Source organism: Saccostrea echinata, unplaced genomic scaffold, assembly GCF_033153115.1.
Source record: "Saccostrea echinata isolate AGI-Se365-2 ecotype Australia unplaced genomic scaffold, CSIRO_AGI_Sech_v1 ptg000045l, whole genome shotgun sequence".
NCBI lineage: Eukaryota > Metazoa > Mollusca > Bivalvia > Ostreida > Ostreidae > Saccostrea > Saccostrea echinata.
Genome location: NW_026889794.1, coordinates 5,179,199 through 5,203,008, shown reverse-complemented (window position 1 = coordinate 5,203,008; position 23,810 = coordinate 5,179,199). Strand labels below are relative to the sequence as shown.

Sequence of the window (23,810 nt, the reverse complement as noted above, 5' to 3'; positions counted from 1 at the left end):
TTGAAATTTTGATCGGAGTCGGGAATCACAAGTAAAGCAGAATCGAGGGAAAGCAAAAGTTAAGCCAAAAGTAAGAAACAGAGAAAGTCAAGAAAGAAAATGCGCTTTTTCAAAAATAGACTTGCAGATTTTGTTCCAGAGAAGCCAGTCTCTGTAGATAAATCGAAATGGCATGACAATGCAATTGCTATTGTGAAAACAATTTTGGAAAGGATGCCTCCAGACCCTAGTACATGTTCTGGAGGATTGTATGTCGGTAACTCTGGGGTAGGTTATATGCTGTATTACCTAGCCACACAAGAATCTTTTCAGAGTGATAGACAAGAATACCTAGAGCAGGCTTTGATGTATGCTAAAGTGAACATGGACTATATTAGGAGGGGAGGAATGAGGAGTGACCCCCCATCCTCCTTCATTCTGGGACAGGCAGGTGTGCTGGTGCTCTGTAGTTTGTTGTACAAGACCATAGGAGACGAACAGAATTCAGATCGATATATTGCTCAATATGCACAACTTGCTGAGCACTGCAAGAAGATAGATATCTTTGGAAGGAATGGTTCAGATGAGCTGTTTGTTGGACGGGCTGGGTACCTGTGTGGTGTTTTGACACTCCGACAGAAAACAGGTAAACAGGTTAGTACTTAGGTCATGTCAATGTCAAGTAAACAGATAGTACTAAGTCATATCAAAGTCAAGTAAACAGGTAAGTACTAAGTGAAGTCCAAGTCAAGTAAACAGATAGGTACTAAGTCATGTCTCCAAGTCATGTAAACAGGTTAATACTAGTAAGTCATTTCCAAGTCCAATAAACATTTAAGTACTAAGTGAAGTCCAAATCAGGTAAACAGGTAAGTACTAAGTCATGTCCAAGTCAAGTAAACAGGTTAGTACTAAGTCATGTCCAAGTCAAGTAAACAGGTTAATACTAAGTCATGTCCAAGTCAAGTTAACAGTTAAGTACTAAGTCATGTCCAAGTGAAGTAAACAGGTTAGTACCAAGTCATGTCCAAGTCAAGTTAACAGGTAAGTACTAAGTCATGTCCAAGTCAAGTTAACAGGTAAGTACTAAGTCATGTCCAAGTCAACAGGTTAGAACTAAGTCATGACCAAGTCAAGTAAATGGGTTAGTACCAGTTTTTTCAACTATGCAATATTTTCAATTCAGTTCTTTTCTATAGCTTTTTTCAAAGATGACACCCTTTTTTGATCAAAATTTTAATAGGTGTAGCATTTTTTTTTTAGAGAAATAGAATGACAGACAGATGATGGACACCTTAATTACCAATGCATATTAAATTCTTCAGGTCTTCCAACAAATAAAGGTAAAAATGAATTCATTAAGCATGAATATTATACAATTTTTTCAGGTCATAGGAGATGATGTTTTAACTGCTCTTTGGAGAACAATTGTTGCTTCTGGAAGGAAGGGGGCAGATAAACAACGATCAAGTCCTAAGTCAGCCCTGATGTATTCGTACTACAACACAGAATATTTAGGTAAAAACCAAAAAAAAAAAGCCAATGTGAAGTACAAGGCTAAATTTATATAAATATTGTTTTTACTAGGATCTCCATATGTTTCTCTGTAATGTATTAAACAAGTTTTGAGCCAAATAAGATTAACTGACTACTGTATAAATCAGCAGTGCCCATTTTCAGGTGTATAAATTCCACATAATAGACATTGCAGAAGATACGTCCAGTTACTGTGATTTTAATCACAAAAATGAAAGTATATGGCAGATGAAAGCATTAAAAGTTTAGTTCACATTTTAAAAAGAATTGCATAAATAATCTTTTTATCATTTACATAAACAGGAGCTGCCCATGGTTTGTCGTCCATTCTACAAATGCTCCTAAGCTTCCCAGAAATTTTGAAGTCTGATCCCGCTGCTGAACAGGATATCCATAAATCTGTGGATTTCATGTTAAGTCTGGAGCAGAATGGTAACTACCCTCCTGCCATGGATGAAGTGGGACCTCATCACAGACGTCCAGAGGACCAGGAACTTGTTCACTGGTGTCACGGAGCTCCAGGTACCTCCAGAATTACCTTTAAGCTTTAATTAAGAAAATCAGAGCATAGTCATGGGGGATGAATTTCTTTTAATGTTTTGTGCTTGACTTAACGTCACTAAAAATAAAATTGAGCACATGAAAAAACAGATTTTAATTACTAGGACACAAGTTTTTCTCTCCAGCTTCTTATTATATACTGTATGCCTTTTTTTACCCCTGAAGAACACTGCCATAACCCTCATCTTCTTGAAAAAAAAGATATAATTTTCAATGAAAATCATATGAATATATAGTGTACATATAAAATTCTTCTATTTAGGTGTGGTTTACCTCTTTGCTCGAGCTTACAAAGTGTGGGGAGACCAGAGGTACCTAGATGCCTGTTTACGATGTGGGGAGGTCACTTGGACTAAAGGTCTGCTAAAGAAGGGCCCAGGAATTTGTCATGGAGTAGCGGGTAGTGGCTACGTGTTTCTCCTTCTTTATCGTTTGACAGGTGACTATAAACATCTCCATCGAGCTCAGCAGTTCGCTGAATTTCTGTTTACTGATGAGTTCCAGCGGGGAGCCAGAGTGCCAGATACTCCATTTAGTTTGTATGAAGGATATGCTGGGACTGTTTGTTTTCTTGCAGACCTGATACATCCTGATAAAGCTGAATTCCCCTTCTTCAATGTCATCTTTTGAACCTTTTTATAGATAACTGTTTCCTTTCCTTACCCAAAGAACAGAAGTGAATGACATATTGCCATTTCTTAAGACAATACTATATGTGCATGTATATGTATTATACTATGTAAGATGTTTTATTTTCCCGCAGTTAAAGATTGCCCATGGAATCTCATCCCACAGACATACAATAAGAAATCCAGTCTTGTAGCTAGATTAATTCAAGCAATGTAATGCAGCTATGGGAAATTTCGTACGCGTTATGTTTGTGTTATTTTACAGTGTTGTTGTTATAATATTTTAAAAAATTAAACTTCAAACACATTTTTTGGGGTTAAGAATTGCACAATTTGAGTCCGTTTACTGATAGCATGCACATAGAGGCTGCTGTGGCATATTTTGTCACCCAGCACATACTAGTAGAATCACCTGCATATTCCATATATATTTAGCCTACATGCCTTGATACAGTGTATCTGTGAATTTCTGTGTTGGCATGCTTCTTTAATTTTGAATAAATGTACTTTCACAGTTGTAAGATAATAAATACAAAACATAAATGCAGAATTAAATATAGGCCCATGGGCCACAATGCTCACCTGAGTCACTATGGCCTTGCTGTTCTACATCAGATTTTTTCTTGTATATTCCTATGTAAGACTTCAATAATTATTGTGGCCCCGCCCTACCCCCGGGGGTCATGATTTGAACAAATTTAATAGTACACTACCTGAGAATGCCTCATATCAATATGTCTAATCATGCATTTGCAGTTCTTGAGAAGAAAATTTCAAAATACTTTTTTCCCTATATATAAATATTCCTATGTACCGTTGATAAAACTTTGACCATATATTGTGGCCCCTCCTACCCCCCCCCCCCCCCCCCCCAGCCATTATTTGATCAAACATGAATGTACACTATCTTAGGATGCTTCCCAATCAATATGACATATCATGCCTTTCCTGTTCTTGAGATTTTTTCCTAAATATTTTATGTAAACCTTTGATTGTCCATTGTGGCCTTAACCTACCCACGGGGGTCATGATTTGAACAAACTTGAATCTACACTATGTAAAATGAAGCTTTCAAATATGTTTCAACTATTCTGTCCCAGGGGTTCTTTAGATTTTTGAAGGATTCAATTAATTTTTCTCTAATTCTAAATCATCTCCTCTTGAAAGTGGGTGTGACCCTTCATTTGAACAAACTTGAATCCTTTTTACCCAAGGATGCTTTGTGGCAAGTTTGATTAAAATTGGCCCAGTGAAGAAGATGAAAATGTGAAAAAAGTTGATAAGCATGATAACCACAACTATGACAAATTTTGATCAGAAAAGCTCAGTTGAGATTTTGGCTTAGATGAGCTAAAAAAAAAGTGAGTTTTATTCTCCATACCTTGTAGTTATTATTTTTATTTACAACATTCATGCTTGTGTTAAAGTCTAGGATGAAAAAAAGTCTGGAAAACTGAGCATTTTTAGTACGAGTCTACCTTGATATGATATACATGTATTTTGTCCTTCTTCAACAATTTTTGACAGTATTACAGCCTTTGAACTAAGAGCTTTATCTTTCCTCAGTGATTTGTGGCAACCATGACTCAATATCCCATCTCAAATGTCAAAGTCACTTAAATGAAAATATCGTTGAACCACAATTGAACAGTATCGCACTTATTACATGTAAATATATTATGTGCTTTAGCAACTCGTGTACCAATAGTGGTATTATGACCCCATCGTATCTTACATTTAAGGTCATTGATGAATTAAAATCATTTCTTGCCCAACACAAAGATAATGAGTTGATATGTCACACACTTTATATAACTGTACTTTCCTGTCTGGTGCATTGATAATGCAATTCAACCTCATATTTCAAATGTCAATGTCATTGTTATGTCATTGCAGTCAAGTGTTTGGCTTGTATTTCCAAGGATGCAAATTAGAATGCCTTATTACTGTCATGACCATGACTAAGTCATGATTTACAGTCAGTCACTGTATAGTCTATGAGTTTAAAATTTCTAACACAGTTCCTTATACATTCTTGTGCACATCTTGTTGGTCCACCAAAACCACAATTCAACACAATTTCAATAATCAATTAAACAAAACAAATTTGATATTTGCTAGCTTTTATTTCTGGCAGCAAGTTCAGGGCATTTTTATCCACTGTCTCTGTCCTTAGAGCAGCTGGACAATATGTGGTACCTTCCACAGCACTTAACCTTGACCTCCCTCTGAGGTGACCTCCCTTTCTGGAGGTTATGAACACCAAAAACTAATGATACAAAGCAAAAACAACCACAGGGTTACAGTCACAATAACTAAACATATAGGGTGTTATATCTTCCCAGGACTGTAGCATATAAAGACAAAGACCACAACAGGGCAGATCACTCTGTACAAACACTCCCAGAAAAGCAAGAGTCTGATACCTTCATAAATATTTTGATCTTAAGTAGTAAAAATGCCTCTGTTTTATGTTTTGAATTTGATTGGTCACTTTAAATACTACAGTCAGGGGAAGACATATAAGAAAAATATCAAGTTCTTGGAGGAACTTTTCTTCTTCAATACAAGTGTCAAAGCATTTTCTTTGGAAAATAACTCAAAAAATATCATACAGAAAGAAAGGCCCAACTTAAAATAGTTACAAATTCCAAATTTTCTCTGCAGAAGTATTGTTAGAAATGTCATGGGGTGTGGCTTATTAATAACTTACAAAAAGATCTCAGTGATATGTACCAAAGCAGTTGATTAGGAATATCCTATTCTTTGTGTTAAAGTAAGATAAAAACATACAGAAAAAGTCATTACAGTCACTGATATGTTTATCCAGAAAGACCAACTGATTAAGTCAGTTTTCCAACTTCATATCAACCTACTCTCCCTGATAATTCTTACATGTATAAGGGTGATGGCAAAAAGGTAGAATTTTGAATATCATAGAAAGTTTACAATTTCTTAATAATTATTTTTTGTTTGTTTGTTTTTTTGGTTTGTTTGTAGCATGCATCTCTAACAACTTTGAAAATCCTGTTTTTCCTAGATTAATTAAAAAAAAACAAAAAAAAAAAAACAGGAATCTTTTCTCCCATTTACTTTAGTTTCAAGACCTAGTCTCATCATAAAGCTCTGAATTAAAACAATATACAGATAATTTAAAATGGATGAAGTTTTCATGTCAGCATGTGAACAATGCTTTCCTCAGAGAAAATCAGGTTGAGAAATTATTAAAGTGAACTTAACAGTTGTCTTCTGAATTACACGCAATAAATCTACCATTTCAATTGACAAGTAGCAATACTTTCAAAAATGTTGTCCTTACTCGAATGCTTATAGAGATGACACAGTCAAGGATTGGCTTTAGCTTGTAAGAAGTGCAATAAATAGCTCTACTCTATCTGAGACAAATTAAAATTAAATATTGAACACTTTGGATACCTGTCCATTAACAAAATTCACATCAGCAGTCCACAGTTTTGAACAAAAAATGTGTTTTAATTGAAATAAATGCTTTATACTTCAACTCCCTCAAAGTAAAATGTTAAAATTTGAATCAAAGAGACTTTAAAGAAAAAAAATTTGTATGCACATGCATGTAAATTCCCAATTGGCTCATTACTGGTGAGAGAAATAATATGATGAAAATATCATATTATTTAGAACAAAATCTACTTAAAAACAACTTTCACATATTAATATTACTCTACTCATTAAGGTCAGATGACACATTCCTCAATAATATATATTTTTTTCAAAGAATTTGTCACTGAAATATTGCTACTTTAACCAAATTCCTCACAAAAAATTAAGGCACCTTACCAGGCATTTGTACAAGATACCAGAGGATCCTATTTACTTATAATCATATTGAAAATCAATAGCATTGCAAATATCACATTTTTGGTATCTATATCTGCTTAGACATTTTAAAAACAGTTTAAAAATCACAAGACAATGATAATTATGATTAATTTGTTGTATATTACGAAGAGATACAAAACAGATATTCAAGCAACGTGTCATCAGACCTTAATCGACATCTTACCTCAATACGAAAGATACAAACATTATATTTTTTGTCTGACCTCAGTGAAATTAAAGACTCATTGCTTCCAATCTTAACATTTTCTTTTAAAGGGAGTACAAAATAAGAATTCTTTGTGAGTTTAAGTCTACTGAAAAGACAAGCCTAGTATTTCCAAAAAAAAAAAAAGTTCCAGATTCCACACTGGCTGGCCTACATGGTGGTTTTTGGTGTGTAGTTTGAGGCATTAGGGTTCAGATTGGACTTCATGATCATCTCCTCCTTCATGTTGTAGGGAGCCGAGTACAAGGGAGTCGGGGAGAGGTCAGCCACTCCATTCATGGCTGGAGAACTCGATGTTGGCATCATGGTCAGTGCCATAGCCTCTGTCATTTTAGATCTTAGGTCTGCACATTCTTTGTCTTTCTCCTGGTGGAGCTCTGTAAATATAACATGTATTTTGTATCTTTAATATCAAATTATGAAATTTGAAAATATTTGGCAGAGACAAATAGTATTTCTTTTTAATAAGTAATGCTGGCATTGACCATTATAGAGAAACAAGAAATGTTGGGGTTCACATCCTGTATAAAAGTACAGTATAATATGTCTCAACTGGATGACACTGGCTGGATTAGACAGAATCCAGAGAGCAGGAAAATATTTGAGATTTATTTCCATTTCTTTTTTGCACAAGCATGATGCAGAAGTTGGCAAAATGCTATTAAATCATTTCATATTCTTGGAATCCAAAAATTAACCAAAAGTATACATATGACCTCCTGTCAATTCTTCTTTTTTGGTTAATGTTTGATCTTCCAAGTCAACACGAAATGTAAAGAGAGTGAAATCTACAAACATGTGTTTAGATTTTAAAATGAAGTGACTCAGGTAAAATTGTGTGACAGGATTAGATTAAAATAATCATCATTAATTATAAGCACTTAGCATCAATACAGCAGAATGGATTACAAAATAGACAGTATCCAGAGTACACACATTTTTTATTTACACTATGTTTGTTAAAGAAGTGCATGGAACTAAAATTTAAGACCAAAAGGGACAAAATTCCAGAGTACTTGGAATCCGGATTACACAAATTATACTGAACATGTATATAAAGACAAACCCATGGAGAGGATCTGTCTTTCAAGCTGTTAGCAAACAAATGCATCATTGGATTGGAATTTACCACATCAAGATATCAAATGGTGAAATTTTAGTACATTTTTTTTCTTAAAAAGAATGTGTTTTATCACATGATTTTTTCCTCATAAATTGCAACAATGTACAATGTTTACATATGAAAAAAATTATCCACATTTGCATTATAATACATGTATGATGATTTTATGAAGTTTGTTATATTGTAAAATTGAGTGTTACTAATACATGTATATGGTTGCAGTTTAAAAGGCAAAAATTCACTATTTACATAATATGAAAAGACCACAATTCAAGTGTTTTACCCTGTTTTAACAGGTGCTTGTAAATCATAATTAAATTTAACACAGGAAATGAATCGGTAGAATTACTCAAAGAAAAAAAATCTACTGCCAAACAATTTGTCTCAAGCGAACCAGGACAGCCCAAAGAAATCATGTCTACCTTTCTTGTAGTGCAAATGCTTCATTAACAACCAAAATTCATATAATTGTTCAGAGCTACAACAAAAGAATATGCATGGATGAAACAACTTATTACATGGGTTCAAATTCAGAAAAAACTTACCTTTCATTAAATCAATCTGTCGTTTAGCTTCCCCCAATGCTTTGAACAGGTCTAATTTGATGCGAGTTTCAGCACTGAGACTGTTTTCTAAATGAGTGTTTTTGTCCTGCATTGCTGAAAGTGCTGACATGAGTACTTCTGTTTCATTCTGTTGATCCTTGTACTGTCGAAGATTCTACAATGTAATATAAGACGCAATACTTCAAATCATGCTAGGAAGTGTTTGTAAGCAATTACTAAATCCTCTTGTATCCAAACAATGCCACTATCTAGATATTTAGAATCATGTAGGTCAATAATCCTGTAAACCTCAGTTCATTTACATGTGTTCTGCTATAATGTAAACCTTCACATTTATTTGTTTCATACCCGAATAGTTTATTTATCCCCACAAATGCATAATCAAATTCACTTACATTGAGATCTGAAAACAAGATCAAATATTGTGGAATCATCACTGTTTGTGGGGGACCAATGTTCATGGATTTCATGACTCACTTTTACCCATAAATTTACATCTCCATGAACAGAAACTTTTCAAGGCATCAGTTCATTTAATCTTCAGTATATACAAGTTACACATGAAATGACAAAAAACATTAAATTTTGGCTGTCTAGGAACATTGGCCCCTGCACTAAAATGATTTCACAGTGTTTCATTCCACAGATACATGTAAAATCAAACAAACAAAATATTAATACTCTGATGCTACTCATCATAACATAAAGAACATTAATCATGACAATACACACATACCTGATTCTCATATTCTAACTGTCTATATTGTTCCTCTCGAAGCATAAGGTCCCTTTTGAGCTGTTTGATATCATTTTCTATATTTCTCTGTCTTTGTTTACAAACATCTGTGCATTCAGCCCTGAAAAAAAAGAATGATAAATGTACAGTGTATATACATGCATTTACAGTTTCCTTACACATTATTCAAAACGGAAAAAAAACTTTAGCATTTCTGTTTTCTTTTTTTGGCCAGACATTAGTAAAATAACAAAGGGCTTACAGACTGGGAAAATAGTTTATCATGTAGACGTTCTTAGTTATTTATTCATGTTTGAAAGTATACAGGCTAGTCAAACCCAACTTGGGCTGGTAATTACTTCATTATTTTCCATTATTAGGCAAAATAGGCTAGTGTCAATTTTTTTTTTCACCAGTGCTATAAATAGCTTAAATCCTCTCCCTACCTCTGAGCTGAAGCAGCTGTGGCTAGAGCTACCGCTCGTGCTGCTGCCGCTTCTTCTGCTTTCTTGGCTTTCCGTTCGGCACCGAGTTGTAATTCTATTCCAGCCCTTATTTTCCTTTCTTCGTTAATTTTCTTTTCTAAGCTGGCTATATTCTGTTTGTCTTGCTGCCTACTTGTGACAAGATTATGTAATCTGGAAAAACAATATTGCATTAGTTACAGAGACATACTTTACATGTACTTTGTAATACATGTATCTGCATAATAATATAGGTCAATGAACACTTCCTTATTCATACAAAACCTGCTCATTCAGATTGTGACATGTCATCACATCTAAGTATCAAATTAAATATACAGTCTGAATTTTATTTCACTGCACATCAGGCATAAAAAACTAGTTTTAATCAGTGAAATATGTTGTTCAGTATTGACGTCTATCAGCAGTTTTATTTCTTGTTTTAAAATATAACTTACTTGTTCTGTAAATTCTCATTATCCTGTTGAAGTTGATATATATCTGAGCGTAAGGATTTGTCTCCAGAAATATATGAGTTCATTTGAGATCGGAGTTCCTGCTCTGTGTTTCGACTAGACTGAAGGTCTGCTTTTAATTTTTTAATATCACTCTCTAATCTGTAAAAGAAACAATACAAATAAATTTTTCAATGCATTATTTTGGAGGGTCATTTCAACGAAATTCTTAAAGCAATTTAATCCTGTTTCTTTAATCCTACCTGGCTTTTATCTTTAAAAAAATTTTATTATTCAGTTTTCACATGCAAAGAGGATGGTTTCAAAAACATATAGTACTCATTTATTATTTACCAATTTACAATAAATACTTGACATTTGAAAAATTTACACATTTTCTCATAGTTCACATATAAAATGTTTCACATAAAAGTTGTCATTAGCTTGTCAGAGAACCTTGCTAGACAAAATTAATCATTCATGTATCAACATAAATCTTATTGGCTGGTATTTTATCTCTTCAACTTTAAATTTTAGACTTGTCAGCCAAATAAAACTCTCCAGAAAAACTAGATTAATCTAATAAGTCTAAACCAGATACGTCCAAACCATGCAAGTGCCCCTGGCACAAGCGAAAACCCTGCAATTTATCTTATTTAAATGTGAATGTAATAGCATAGGTCTTCATCAGACTAATTTAACGTGCTACTATGAATGTTCCATCCATAACACCTCTCAAATTATTGGGGAAAAAAGTCCATTAACCACAGCTTTTGACCTTGGGACACTAAAAGTTCATCAAAGTTCTTCATCAGGTGAACCCTTATGCAGGTCTTATGTCATGTTCAAAAGATGTATGGGAAAGTTTATGATTTTGAAAGTAGGTTAAAGGTCAAGTTCATTGTCCCATGGCCTTAAAGCTCAGTACATCATGAGAGATCAATTAAAAAGCAATCTATAAGCTACAGATAAAAATCAAACCTTATCTTTTGCAAATCAAAAAATATGGGATGAACCTCTTTGAAAAAAAAAGTTGGTCAAATGTCGAACTCAGAAGGTTAATAAACCCTGTTTTTTTTTTTCAAATGATACAGGAACTGACAGACAGACAAACATCAGGCAAAGTGATTTTAAGTGTCATTCTGCTTTGCAGGAAACACAATTAAAAAAAAAATTCATTTTTTTTTTTATTACCTAGATATAACTTCATCTCTGTTATTACTAAAGCTGGCTGTAGTGTTGATATCCTTTGTATTATTATTTTTGCCTTTTTTATTGTCTTTAGAACTGTTGAGTTTACTTGAGGTGTTTGAGGTTTTATTCACACTATTTGCTTTATAGGACTTGACATGTTGGTCATTTAAAATATTATCAGCTGTCTCGTCTTGGAACTGATTGACATCTGTCTTAGATTTGGGCGGTATCTGTTCTATAAATTCTAACTCTTCATCTTCATTAATGTCTTTTGGAGGTGACTTTTGGTCACTTTTATTTGATGTGTTCACTTTTCCTCCAACATCCCCATTTTGTGAGATTTCTTCCTCCTCTGACTTTGAAGGTAAAGCTAAAAAACACAATAATTATAATTAAAATGTCTTCCACATATTTATATTTTTCCTTACATCAATTACTCCTGCCTAACATTTATCAATTAAATTATGATTTTTTTTTTCAATCAATAAGCTGCTTATGAAACATGATAAACTTCTAAAATTCTGAAAAACATTCTTTTTTTTTGCCAGTACTGAAGGGAAGTGCAATGATCAAAATCTTCTTAAATAATCAGTGTGAAAGTTAAGGATTTGTGCTAATGTGATAATGATCACAAAAAATTTCAACATTAGAAGTACATCAACACTTTGCAGTGTCAGCTTCACTTGTTAATGAACCTCCTTGCCTTTCCTTTTTGCACTACATTTCTCAATTTACAAATTGACACACTTTCTATTTTATACAATTTGAAGCTTTTACTTAACTTTGGGCAGAATCATAATAAGCTTAACTACATACATGTATGAAGTCAAGATTTTCTAACCTTATATCCTTTAGCGCTCAACTTTATTAATTTACTGTTATTGGCTTAGTTGAAAATACTTGCATTGAGTAAAATGAAAATTAAAATTATACATATACATAAATAGTCACCTTTCTGTTTTTCAATATACTGATTCTGTAATTCTGTTGGCAGTGCTTGCTGTATTAAATTGACGTAAAATTCATTTTCTTTTTGTACCTCTTTTTGCTTCCGCTGAAAGCCATACAATTTGTTTTATAAATATCAACAGCCATTTTATTTAACAGTAAAAAAGAAAAACAAGAGGCCCAGGGGCCACATCGCTCACCTGAGCACTCTGGCTAAGAAAAAGCAGAAATCAGTTGAGTCTTGAAAAGTTTTGATATAAATAAAAGTGGTTCGAGGGGGGGTGGGGGGTGGTTAATTTGAACTTGCCAATGAATCTATACTTCAAAGGGATGCTTTGGAATTAATATTACAAATAATGGCTATGCTGTTCTTAGGAAGACAATTTTTATTGATATATCATTTGTATTCCTTTATATAACTATGATCCCCTGTTATGGCCCCTCAATTCTCCGGTGGGGGGGTCATGATTTGAACAAAATTTGAATCTACATTACCTGAGGATGCATGCATTTAAATATGACTAATTATTGCTTTGCTGTTCTTCAGAAGAAGATTTTAAAAGGCTTGCTTTTTCCTATGTATTCCTATGTAAAACTTTGATCGCTCATTGTGGCCCCATCCTACCCCTGGGGGGTCATGATTTAAACAAACTTGAATCTACACTTCCTGAGGATGCACCCATAAAAAAAAAAACCAATCATGGCTTTGCTGTTCTTGAGAAAAAGATTTTCACAAATTTTTACTATGTATTTATATTCCTATGTAAAACTTTGATCACCCATTGTGGCTCCACCTTACCCCTGGGGGTCATGATTGGAACAAACTTGAACCTGCACTACTTGAGGATGCTTCCATGTAAATATGACCAATCATGGCTTTGCTGTTCTTGAGAAGAAGATTTTTAAAGAGTTTTCCTATATATTCCTATGTAAAACTTTGATCGCCCATTGTGGCCCCACCCTACCCCCGGGGGTCATGATTTGAACAAACTTGAATCTACACTACCTGAGGATGCTTCCATATAAGTTTCATATTTTCAAGCACAGTGGTTCTTGAGAAGAAGATTTTTAAATGATGCCATTAATTTTTCATGAATTCATGATTATCTCCCCTTGGAAGAAGGCGTGGCCCTTCATTTGAACAAACTTGAACCCCCTTCACCCAAGGATACTCTGTGCCAAGTTTGGTTGAAATTGGCCCAGTAGTTCTGGAGAAGAAAATGAAATTGTGAAAAGTTTACAACGACAACAACGCCGCCGCCGCCGACAACGACAGACAACGGACAAATTTTGATCAGAAAAGCTCACTTGAGCCTTCGGCTCTGGTGAGCTAAAAAGAGAGTAATAAATTATGACAACATTTCATCACACACATGTAAATCTTTAAAGTACTTGCACATATTTAATGAATTTTACTATAATTTTGGATAGTATTGCATTTTCTCTTTTAGAATTTGAATTAAATATTACACATGTTCCTTACCAATCTCATTTTATATGATATATAACTTTTGAAACCAAAACCTAATGTGACAACTGGATAACCAATGCTGAAAAAAAAAAAAACACTTTAAAAAGATATATCTTTGTGAGGGATTTGAGTTCTCAGATGGCAAATCCGATTTTGAAAGAATGGAAAATGAAAAAAAAAAAATGACAAGCATTTCACTCTGTAAAGTCTGTTTATACATGTACATATTTATACTTGCTTGTACAAGTACCAGTATATAATATTTATATACATGTACAAGTATCTTACAAGCTACATTAACTCATCTATACAAAAATCTAGTAATATCATAATGTAATTTTTTTTATTTTCTTACCAATGAGCTGCAAATGGTCGACATAAATCTAGATTAAATGGTAAATTCTTGAGTTCTCTGAGTCTAACTGAAGCTTCAATATAAACAAATAAAAGCCATAATGATACTGTCGGAAGACATATTCCTCTGTCTGAAAAAGAAAAAAGAAACTTGATTACTTTCTACATTCAGTTACAAAAAATTACTTGACACCTCCTAAAGTATATAGAATTATAATTATTGTATCTTTTCATCTGTAAGTTAACCACAGAGAGGAAAAAAGTGTAATTCTAGATTAATATAATTTTGAAGGTGTTTTCATCACATATGAATGACAACAGTATAGATAACGTGACCACTGTCTAAGATATCATCAATATAAAACTACACCTATTCTTTTCACAGCTTTCCCATGGTGTACAAAATCACTATTTTCACACTTCAACAGTACATGAACTACTAACCTGTATGCCAAACATATTGCACCCATACATAAGTACTGGCAGCAAAGAAAAGCCATTGTACGGGGATAAACAGGTAGCACACTACATCTGATGTGACAGCAATGCAAACAAAGAAAACTGAGAAAGCCTGTTAAGTAACAGAGAAATTCATTAGGACATTTTGTCAATAAATTATCTTCATTACATAAATAGAAATCTATCTTCCAGAATGGCATTTGTTTGAGTACTAATAATGATGAGTTCTCACAGTTGTTATCAATTTATTCCATGCTTAAAAAGTTCCTTGTTCTTTGTATAAGGAAATTCAGAAGGTTATTTTAAGTACCCATTTCTAGTCCTAATTAACGACTTTGGCTTCATATTTTTAATGCATACATTTTAACTTTGTGGTTATCAAGACTCAAAAGAACTTCAATTTTCTAAACCAAAAGCAATAAATAAAAAAACAGCTTACAAAAATATGTACACATCTATCATATAGATGTTTAGTTATTATCACATAGATGTTTGGTTATCAACATTTTATTTCAACACTTACCAGGCCTTGATATTTAAAGGAGTCATAAACACTTCGAACCAGCAACCAGAATGGCCACAAGTACTCAAACCGGAACTCCAGAATGAAATCTGCCATTAGAACAAGGGCCCACACCATAAGAAACTTCAGGTACAGAAATGTGCTGGGAAAAAACATCACAATTGATAAAGCACAATTATAGTGTGACTGTCAAAACAAAATCATACACGACTACTTGGGCTCTGAAAAACTTAGTGGTCTGCAATTACCAAAATTCAGTGGAAGACATAATTTTGAATGAGGAAGAAAAACTAATCAAAGAATGCATATATCCTGTTTGCAAGAAAACTATCCAAAAATAGAGAGAAAAAAATAGTGCAAACTAGTGGCAGTGTTCTATAATCAAGACAAAAGCACTGCTACAATGGAGGGCTCAACTAAAACTAAAATAATTATCTACTTGTCCATACAGCAAATTGTCAACAAACATTACTTGTCCAAATTATACAGATTTCATAACAGTTGTTTCCACTAAAACTAGCATTTTTGCTTTCTGTGAGTTTAATTTCAGCATATAGATGCATTATATACCTTTTATCAGTTGTATTCTCAACAAGCTTGCATGAACATCTCCAGATCTTGTCAAATTACAGAGCTGTCAAATTACATTGAATCTTGGATTCTAAATTTTTTATTGGCTGGTAATGATTTTTTTTTGAAGAAGAAGAAGAGGAAGCTCAAAAACTGCTAAATTTGAAGCTTTATTCAAAACTTATTGACTTACTCCTCTAATATTTTCTCTCTTTTCTAATGTAGTTTATCTACAGAAATCTAAGGTTAATTCAATCTTACAGCGAGCTGTAATATAATTACTGGATACATGTCAATGGGGGGGGGGGGGGGGGGGATTCAAAGTGCAAGTGAAGCTTTTTCATATACTAACTTACTACATAATACATATGGATTATTTTACACTTATTTGACCTTTTATTCTATTGCATATCAATGACTGATTTCTTTGAAATCACTACAAATGCCTGTAAGCCAGGAAGATTAATGTTTTGATGTGGCCAATATTTCAACTAACAGAAAGTTTTAAGCTATCTTTATAATCTATGTTTTCCAGTATTCACAAATTTTATTTGTGAGTACTGAAAATTTTATTTATCTATTAGATATTATTACTTAAAATATTTTCTCAAAACATGTACTACGAAAATGTGTTCCCTTCTCAAACATGTCAAATTAAGGCTTCAGATACATACAGTGCTTGTTAAGGAAGAAGATATAAAGTAAATATAGCACACTTAGAAAGTCAAGTGCATTTTGCTCAAACAGGAATTATAACATAAAATTTAAACACAAACAAAATTACACCACAATTCAGGGGTTCAAAATTCCTCAAGCCTGACATCCAGGACTAGCTAATTCCAGAACTGGAATCAGCATTTTGAATTGTCGAATTTGGAATCAGCATTTGGAATTGTTGAATGTCAGAGCTACTTGGCATTACTGTAGTTAATACTTTAAAATACCTTATGTATAGGCAGTGTTCGACCTTAACACTTGTCCGTCAGTCCTAGGCCAACAAATGTATGGGAGGATTGACAAATTTAAATTAAAGTTACTCTGTTAATTGTGCCAGTAAAAAATTAACAAAAGTTCAGTCTACAAGATCTTCACTGATGAAATGTTTGAAAGTGTCTATCTGCACAACTGTCAAACCAATAATTTTCATTATTCTACTGGGACATATATTTAATATAATATGTAAAACAAATACAAATACTATTATACTGTAAATTCACTTTTATGGTGCACACTATCTTTTCAGTGAAAAAATATTCAGAGAAGGAGGGGATGCAGACTATATACATGCAGGACTTTCAAAAAGATTAGAAACAGGCAGTACTTTTACAAAAATAGGAGGTACCTTGTGGAAGCAGTTTTAATTGAATGTATTTTCAAATTTTTCTCCATCAAATATTTTGGCCGGTACATGCAATCATAATTTAAGCTGGGTAAAAGTACTGGGTACAGGCAGAATTTGAAAGGCCTGTACATGTATTCCACATTATATTTTTTTCATGTTCTAGTATACGATAAACATGATAAATGTATCATTACCAGGACTTTCGATATAAATAGTTGTGTATTTCTAATCAATTCAGAAACATGAAAAGCTATTGTAGTTTGCAACAAAAAAGGAAATTTTAATACAAACGACAAGCAGAAAGCACAAGCTCCTGACAAAATGACTTCATAAACCAACCAATCCCCCACCACCTCTCCCCCAATTACCAAATTATAATGAGTCTATATTTTCTCAAAAACTTGTGATTTCCCTGTCAATTCCATCTAACTGCCATTTTGTGCAAGGCCAAAATAAAAATTAGGTTTGTTTCCCCTAACGTGACCGACCCACTTAAATCGTGCTAACTGAAAAGTTTTTTTAATAAGATTATTCAAATATTTATTTTTATTGTTTATTATCTTTATAAAATAAAATTTCATCAAAATTCGTTTTTTTATCAGAACGGCGGCTTTGTTTTACTCTCATTTGGCGCCCACAACATGTGGCCACAGAGGGTTATTAAGTGTTATAAAAAAACAGCGATGTATCAATCCTAATACATCTTTAACTTATTAGAATCCTACACTCTTGAAACATTTCGTGAATTAAATATACCATGACTAAGGGGTGTTAAGATGGTATTTACAAATGTGTCTTCTAAAATTAACGTACGTAGTAAGCATGACAAAGCCTGCCTCATGCTGGGACCAACCTAGACCCAAACTTTAGGGAGACTTCACTTCTCCCTCAGAGAAATGTAGGGAGAAGTTTTGAATTCTAGGGAGACTTCTTGGCGCGCGTGGGAAACACTATGATCATTATTAAACTTTTTAAAAATAAAATAATTTCATTGTTTATTACTTAAATACATTTCAATAATTTTTTTCTGTATTATTTAAAGATCCTAGTAAAAATAATTAAAAATATTCTTTAAAAAAAAAATTATATTTTTCCTATTAAAAGGTATCTAAATATCTAGCAAAATATATAAAACAATAACAATGTAAAAGTTTCTAATTGATAAACTTGTTTATCAAACTTTTTATAAATATCTAGCAAACATATAAAACAATAACAATGTAAAAGTTTCTAATTGATAAACTTGTTTATCAAACTTTTTTTCATTTCTTGCATAATAGTATGCACAATTAACTTTTAAATGATTCAAACGTTTTTCTCTCCTCTCAGGGTTAGATTTTCAGGCTCTTGGCATAGTCATAATTTTTTTATATTCTCTTCAAAATTTGTTTTCAATATTAAATTCTTTCTCTAAAAAAAACGTTTTGGTGCAACTACTGCATGCTGTTTGAACTAGTTATGTTTATCAGACATGTGTAATTTCTTAGACAGTTGATAACTCCACAATTTAACAGTAAAAATATGTCTGTATTCACCACAGGAGTTCGCGTACCTATCAATTTAACCGAAATTTTCAGTAAATAAAAAAAAATACGTAATACCTATAATAATAACACAAGGAGTGCAACGCATTCCAGGTCACCGGGGAACCTCTCTCTTAATATCGAGGCTGCCGCGCAATCAATTTTCAATCGAAAATTATAAAACACAAACCATTCTTTTCGGAAGGAACCATTCTTTATGTCTGTTAATGCATATGATTTGAAATGCCTGTTTAACATCAGTAGCAGTGACATTTCTCAACGACTTCGCCCAAACATTGGTTGTCCGCGACGCCATTACGTGACGTAATACGGGCGCGTCGCTTTACCCAAAAGGAACATATAATGCCTGAAATGAACAATCATATACAATATGATACCAGAGATAAAACTTTTAACTTGTAATACGAGTACTTTTTTGTCTATTGTGAAATATATATAAAATATATGAAACATTTTACATAATAACTTAGCAGTGGTATTTAAAAGATAAGGGGGGTCAATTCACAACTTATGGTTAATAAATATAAATTTTTAGGTATTGATGGAAAAATATGTGAATAATTTGGGGGGCTGACGTCATCTTCATTTTTATTCTAAAATACTAAAAAAAATGCCCGTGAATCTTTATAATTGATTATTAACTTAAGTATACTAAAGTACTCCTTGTTGTCTTTACCTTTTAGACATTGAACGGGTATATGTTTTCCAACCCTTATTAAATTTATTCAATGTAGTATGTTAAAAATTAAGCATATATTAATACTAGGTTACGTTTGAGGTGTTAAAAAAACTTGAAAGCAGGAAGTAGAGGGGGGGGGTGCAATCCAAGTTAATGTGTCTTCAATTTTGGCGAGGAAATCTTTGACAAGTAAAAAAAGGAAGAACGAAAAGATTATTCAACAATCGTATACTTTGAGAATTTAATCAGTACTATCACGGAAGATGGCGTACCCATCAATTGTAACGAAATTTTCAGTACATAAAAAACCTATTAAATACTTATTTAAAAAAAAAAAATCGTAACACTTGTAATTTGTGCTCATACTCACCTGAGCAGAAGGCTCAAGTAAGCTTTTCTGATCAATATTTGTCTGTTGTTTTAACAAGAAAAAAGAGGCCATTTTATAAGTAGGCCTATCTATATATTGGTATGTATTTACTATGTTAACGTACAAGTTGTCGGGGGGGGGGGGGGGGGGATATTCAAGGGTTGTTCAATCGCTGGACGTGCGCTTCCATTTTACTTTTATTTATTGGGGGGATATATGATTTTTTTTATTGAACTATATCACTCACAATTTTGTTCACATGCATGCAGTGTTACATTATTAAATAATTCATTTTACACATACAGATCCTCGCACACTTCATGCAAGAAAAATCAAAAAGTGCCCAAAGCATTTTTTGAGATGATGTTTCAAATGTCAAAAGGAAATAATAATTATCTTTTAAGAGAAAGACACTGCTCAAAACATTTCCCTGTTACGTTCAAATCATTTGTCTACTGGAAGTACATGTAATTCATTTTGATTTCTTATATGTATCATTTTGTACGTTGTATTCTTCACATTATTTACACCTGTATGTAAAACGGAGAACTGTTGAATTTGTTTGTAGAACATTCATATCGTACATGACCTTAAATTATCTAAATTTCCATATTATTATTCATCTCTGGCATTTTTTTTCTTTTTGGGTAAATCAACGCACCCATTGTAACGTCACGTAATGGCGTCGCGGACAACCAATGTTTGGGCGAAGTCGTTGAGAAATGTCACTGCTACTGATGTTAAACAGGCATTTCAAATCATATGCATTAACAGACATAAAGAATGGTTCCTTCCGAAAAGAATGGTTTGTGTTTTATAATTTTCGATTGAAAATTAATTGCGCAGCAGCCTCGATATTAAGAGAGGGGTTCCCCGGTGACCTGGAATGGGTTGCACTCCTTGTGTTATTATTATAGGTATTACGTATTTTTTTTTATTTACTGAAAATTTCGGTTAAATTGATAGGTATGCGAACTCCTGTGGTATTCACAGCATGTATTAATTATTTGACAATAAAAAGATCTAAAATCATCTTCAACATCTTTGGCATGACATCGATAGCTGTCCAGCTGTTTTGCGTCTTGTTGTGTGTAACTTGTAACAATGGACTTTTTCATTCACGGAACGTAAAATCTAGAGGAGTTCCGACAGAGTATTCGATGCATTGGTCATTAGTAGCAAAACAGGTGTAAGTGCCCTGCTGTTTCACTTATTTCAGCAGTAATAACACCAGATTTATAAAATAGTGATGATACTACCACGTTTCTTAATAGATTTTTTATGATTTTCAATAAAGGAGGTGCAAATATTAAGGCGACTTAAACTTCTCTTTCGTGATAATTTACGGCGAAGTTTGGGGCTCAAAAGCGACTATTTCGCCTCAGTCGCCCCCTAGGTTGGTCCTTGCTCATGAGCAGATGACGGGCCCACTTTGTGTATGCATATCAATAAATTCCACTGCATTTCATTCATTTCGATCTAAAAAAACAGTTCATGTATGATTCTATTTTTACTATATAGGACCATAGGAGTTGTAAATATATCTTAGTATAATTATTTCATCTTGATAAATATAGTTCGGATGTCATTTCTTCATTCCTTTTATTTATGGGGTAAACTTCGTGACTAAAACATTAGATAAATGAAACTTTAATCATTTTAGATATGGTTTGGTTGAATTAAATATTGTTTATACAGGTATACTCTTTTCAAATATTGTTGAAATCTTTAAAGTTGGCTTATGGTACGGCTTCTTGAGACGTCCAGTGTATTTTTCTTTTCTTTAGTTGGGCCCTTGAAAATAGGTTGTTTCTTTGCTTTAATGTACCTTTAAAAATTGCTGGGTCGACAACATTTGAACATCTGCCTGGTAGAGGGCTCCTAATTTAGACTTTTTCTCGGCACTTTATGGCCATTGATCATAAAGCATCAGTAAGGGATCTTTTTCATGCCAACATCTACATGTATACTGTGACACTACATGGCCCCACGTTTTTTACGGTCTCATTCAACTGACCAGTTTCCACGCCCCACGTTGGGACCTGTGACTTAATTAGAATAAGCTTCTGAATTACGTCGTGACTCCAAAATGAAACACTAGAATTACTTCGCCACGCAAGGCCCTTGACATTTTATCTGTGTAAGCACTCGAAGATGACGGTAGGTTTTGAAAAAAATATACTCGGAGGGCCGATGGTTGATTATTTGCGAATCTTGTCTTTTTGTAAAAAATCAATTTCAATAAATTTACGCTGGCCCGAGATATTTCACAAGTTCAAATGAATAATATATGTGAATTAATTTACCATACATGTTGCTTTTAAATTTCATTTGTTTGATATTCGATCAAAAATCGGTTTCTTTTGTTCTTTCTTATTTATAGAGATATTATTCAATTTTCATAATGTATTTTCAAAACTGCTGTCAGAAAAAGAAATAATAATTTACCTACCTACCTACTCAACTTGAAATTTTAGGGTCGGGTTAGGGGAAACAAAGATATTTTTAATGATGGCCCAATTGGTTTTTACTTTGTGGTTTAGAATTTTGCCATATCCGGTATAGTAAAAAAATTTTTATTACACTGGATACATGGCCAAATTCTATAAGTTTTAAAAAAGTACAAACCGATTACACGGAATTGAAGAGATCATATATTTTCAAAATGTGGGGTGGGGGCTATGAAGATTTGTCCATGCTTCAGGTGCCTGTGGCAGAGAGTAAGCAAATGAAAAAGGTTAATCAGCATTTGCTGATAACCATCTGATGAATAACATTTTATCTTGTTACCAGAAGGACAGACAAATCTGGTAGAAGACCAGTAACTTTACATGGTTACTGGTCCTGTGGAACGATACGTGAGTTAAAATGCTAAGCTGCTAACACCTAGTATTGGTCATGAAATCTCACTACACTAAAAACACTAAAAATGCATTTTTCATTGCCATGTACAAATGCTTCATATTTTCTCATACATACTGGCAAAAAGTGCAGCAAAATTTGGATTAATTGAGTGATAAAAAACATTTAAAATACTTAGCACTAAATGGACATAAGAGAATTACCTTGAAATTGAAGTGAACAAAATTAGCTGAAAGCCATTACCCAAACCAGGAAATCATATCATTTCAATTTAATTCATGATCATAGTATTTCCTCAAATACCTAGTTTACGGTTTCTGATAGACTGAGAAAAACCACCGACTTCAGCACACAGACATACATGTTCCCAGACATCTAAAAATAGCCTGTGGTTCACTTGTTCTTTATCACTGTTCATCTAGAATCATCGTCGCGGTCAATCTACGTGTTTCAGTCGATAATGCTTTCAAACAAAATTCTCTTTAACCAAATATCCTTACAGCCAAATGAACAAATGAGCCATTCGGCAAGAAACATATTTCATTATTTCAGTATGATAATAAGTATTGCTGCCATATTGAAAATGGAGAAATTATACCTTCCGTAGAAACCTTCCGTTATTTTGCTCCGCTTTGGAAGGCGTCGTATTTTACTACAATCGGCATTTCTCCTCTTCATATTTTCAGACAATCTGTGAAAATGTTGTAACCACTTGTGGACATGTACTTTCCACGTTATAATCTGTAAACAAACAGAAATATTGTGTATTGTCTTCTGCTCTTGTCAACCTATTTACCGCATGCGCCTGGGCAATTAAAGTTCCGAAGTTGATCGGATATACTCGGATATTTCCGGAAATAGAACAGGTGCGATATGTTCCCCGATCCCGATCAAATTTTTTATAACTGTTTTCACAGAATCCACACAGCACACTGTCATGCCAGAAATATTGGATTCTCATTCTTAAAAAAAAACCTCCCTAACTCCAGGATATTAAGTATATACGTCCCTGCTATCTCTTATAATTCCCACTTCACACACATTTGTTTGGATGTTTTTGAACATATTTTATTGAATAAATCAAAAGGATTGGAAAAAATGTTCTTACAACTTAATGGTTCCTCTACTTAAATATAATAATATGTCATGCAAAATAACTGATAAAACTTAATTTCACAAGAAATACAAGTGGAATTTTGTTAGATAACATAGCAAATTAAAATCTTTAGGATTCATCAATAAACTTATGCACAGCAGCAAAAATAGTGTTATTAATCTGTAAAATTATTTTTGCTGTTGTCCATAAGTTTACTGATTAAACCTAAACAAAACTGTGCATCTCTGGGAAAACTTGGGGGGGG

The 23,810-nt window shown here is 33.2% G+C and overlaps 2 protein-coding genes across 3 annotated transcripts; one reads left to right on the top strand and one right to left on the bottom strand.

Moving 5' to 3' along the window:
* The first annotated feature begins 43 nt into the window (after positions 1-43).
* LOC133201822 (lanC-like protein 3) lies at positions 44-3,314 on the top strand. Of its 2 annotated transcripts, XM_061337625.1 has the most exons (4): positions 48-633; positions 1,368-1,497; positions 1,819-2,037; positions 2,339-3,314. In XM_061337625.1, exons 1-4 carry the CDS (start codon positions 100-102, stop codon positions 2,704-2,706), a joined length of 1,251 nt encoding a protein of 416 aa, XP_061193609.1. In that variant the 5' UTR covers positions 48-99; the 3' UTR covers positions 2,707-3,314. The 2 variants fall into 2 exon arrangements, with proteins under 2 accessions (XP_061193610.1, XP_061193609.1); XM_061337626.1 differs by lacking the exon at positions 1,368-1,497 and having other exon boundaries at positions 44-625.
* Positions 3,315-4,811: 1,497 nt separating this feature from the next.
* On the bottom strand, positions 4,812-23,275 carry LOC133201821 (macoilin-like). The gene is made up of 12 exons (XM_061337624.1): positions 23,048-23,275; positions 15,083-15,224; positions 14,545-14,671; positions 14,102-14,231; positions 13,759-13,825; positions 12,279-12,381; positions 11,328-11,697; positions 10,137-10,295; positions 9,661-9,852; positions 9,215-9,335; positions 8,458-8,632; positions 4,812-7,166 (listed from the first exon to the last, which is right to left on the bottom strand). Exons 1-12 carry the CDS (start codon positions 23,125-23,127, stop codon positions 6,940-6,942), a joined length of 1,893 nt encoding a protein of 630 aa, XP_061193608.1. The 5' UTR covers positions 23,128-23,275; the 3' UTR covers positions 4,812-6,939.
* Positions 23,276-23,810: the final 535 nt, after the last annotated feature.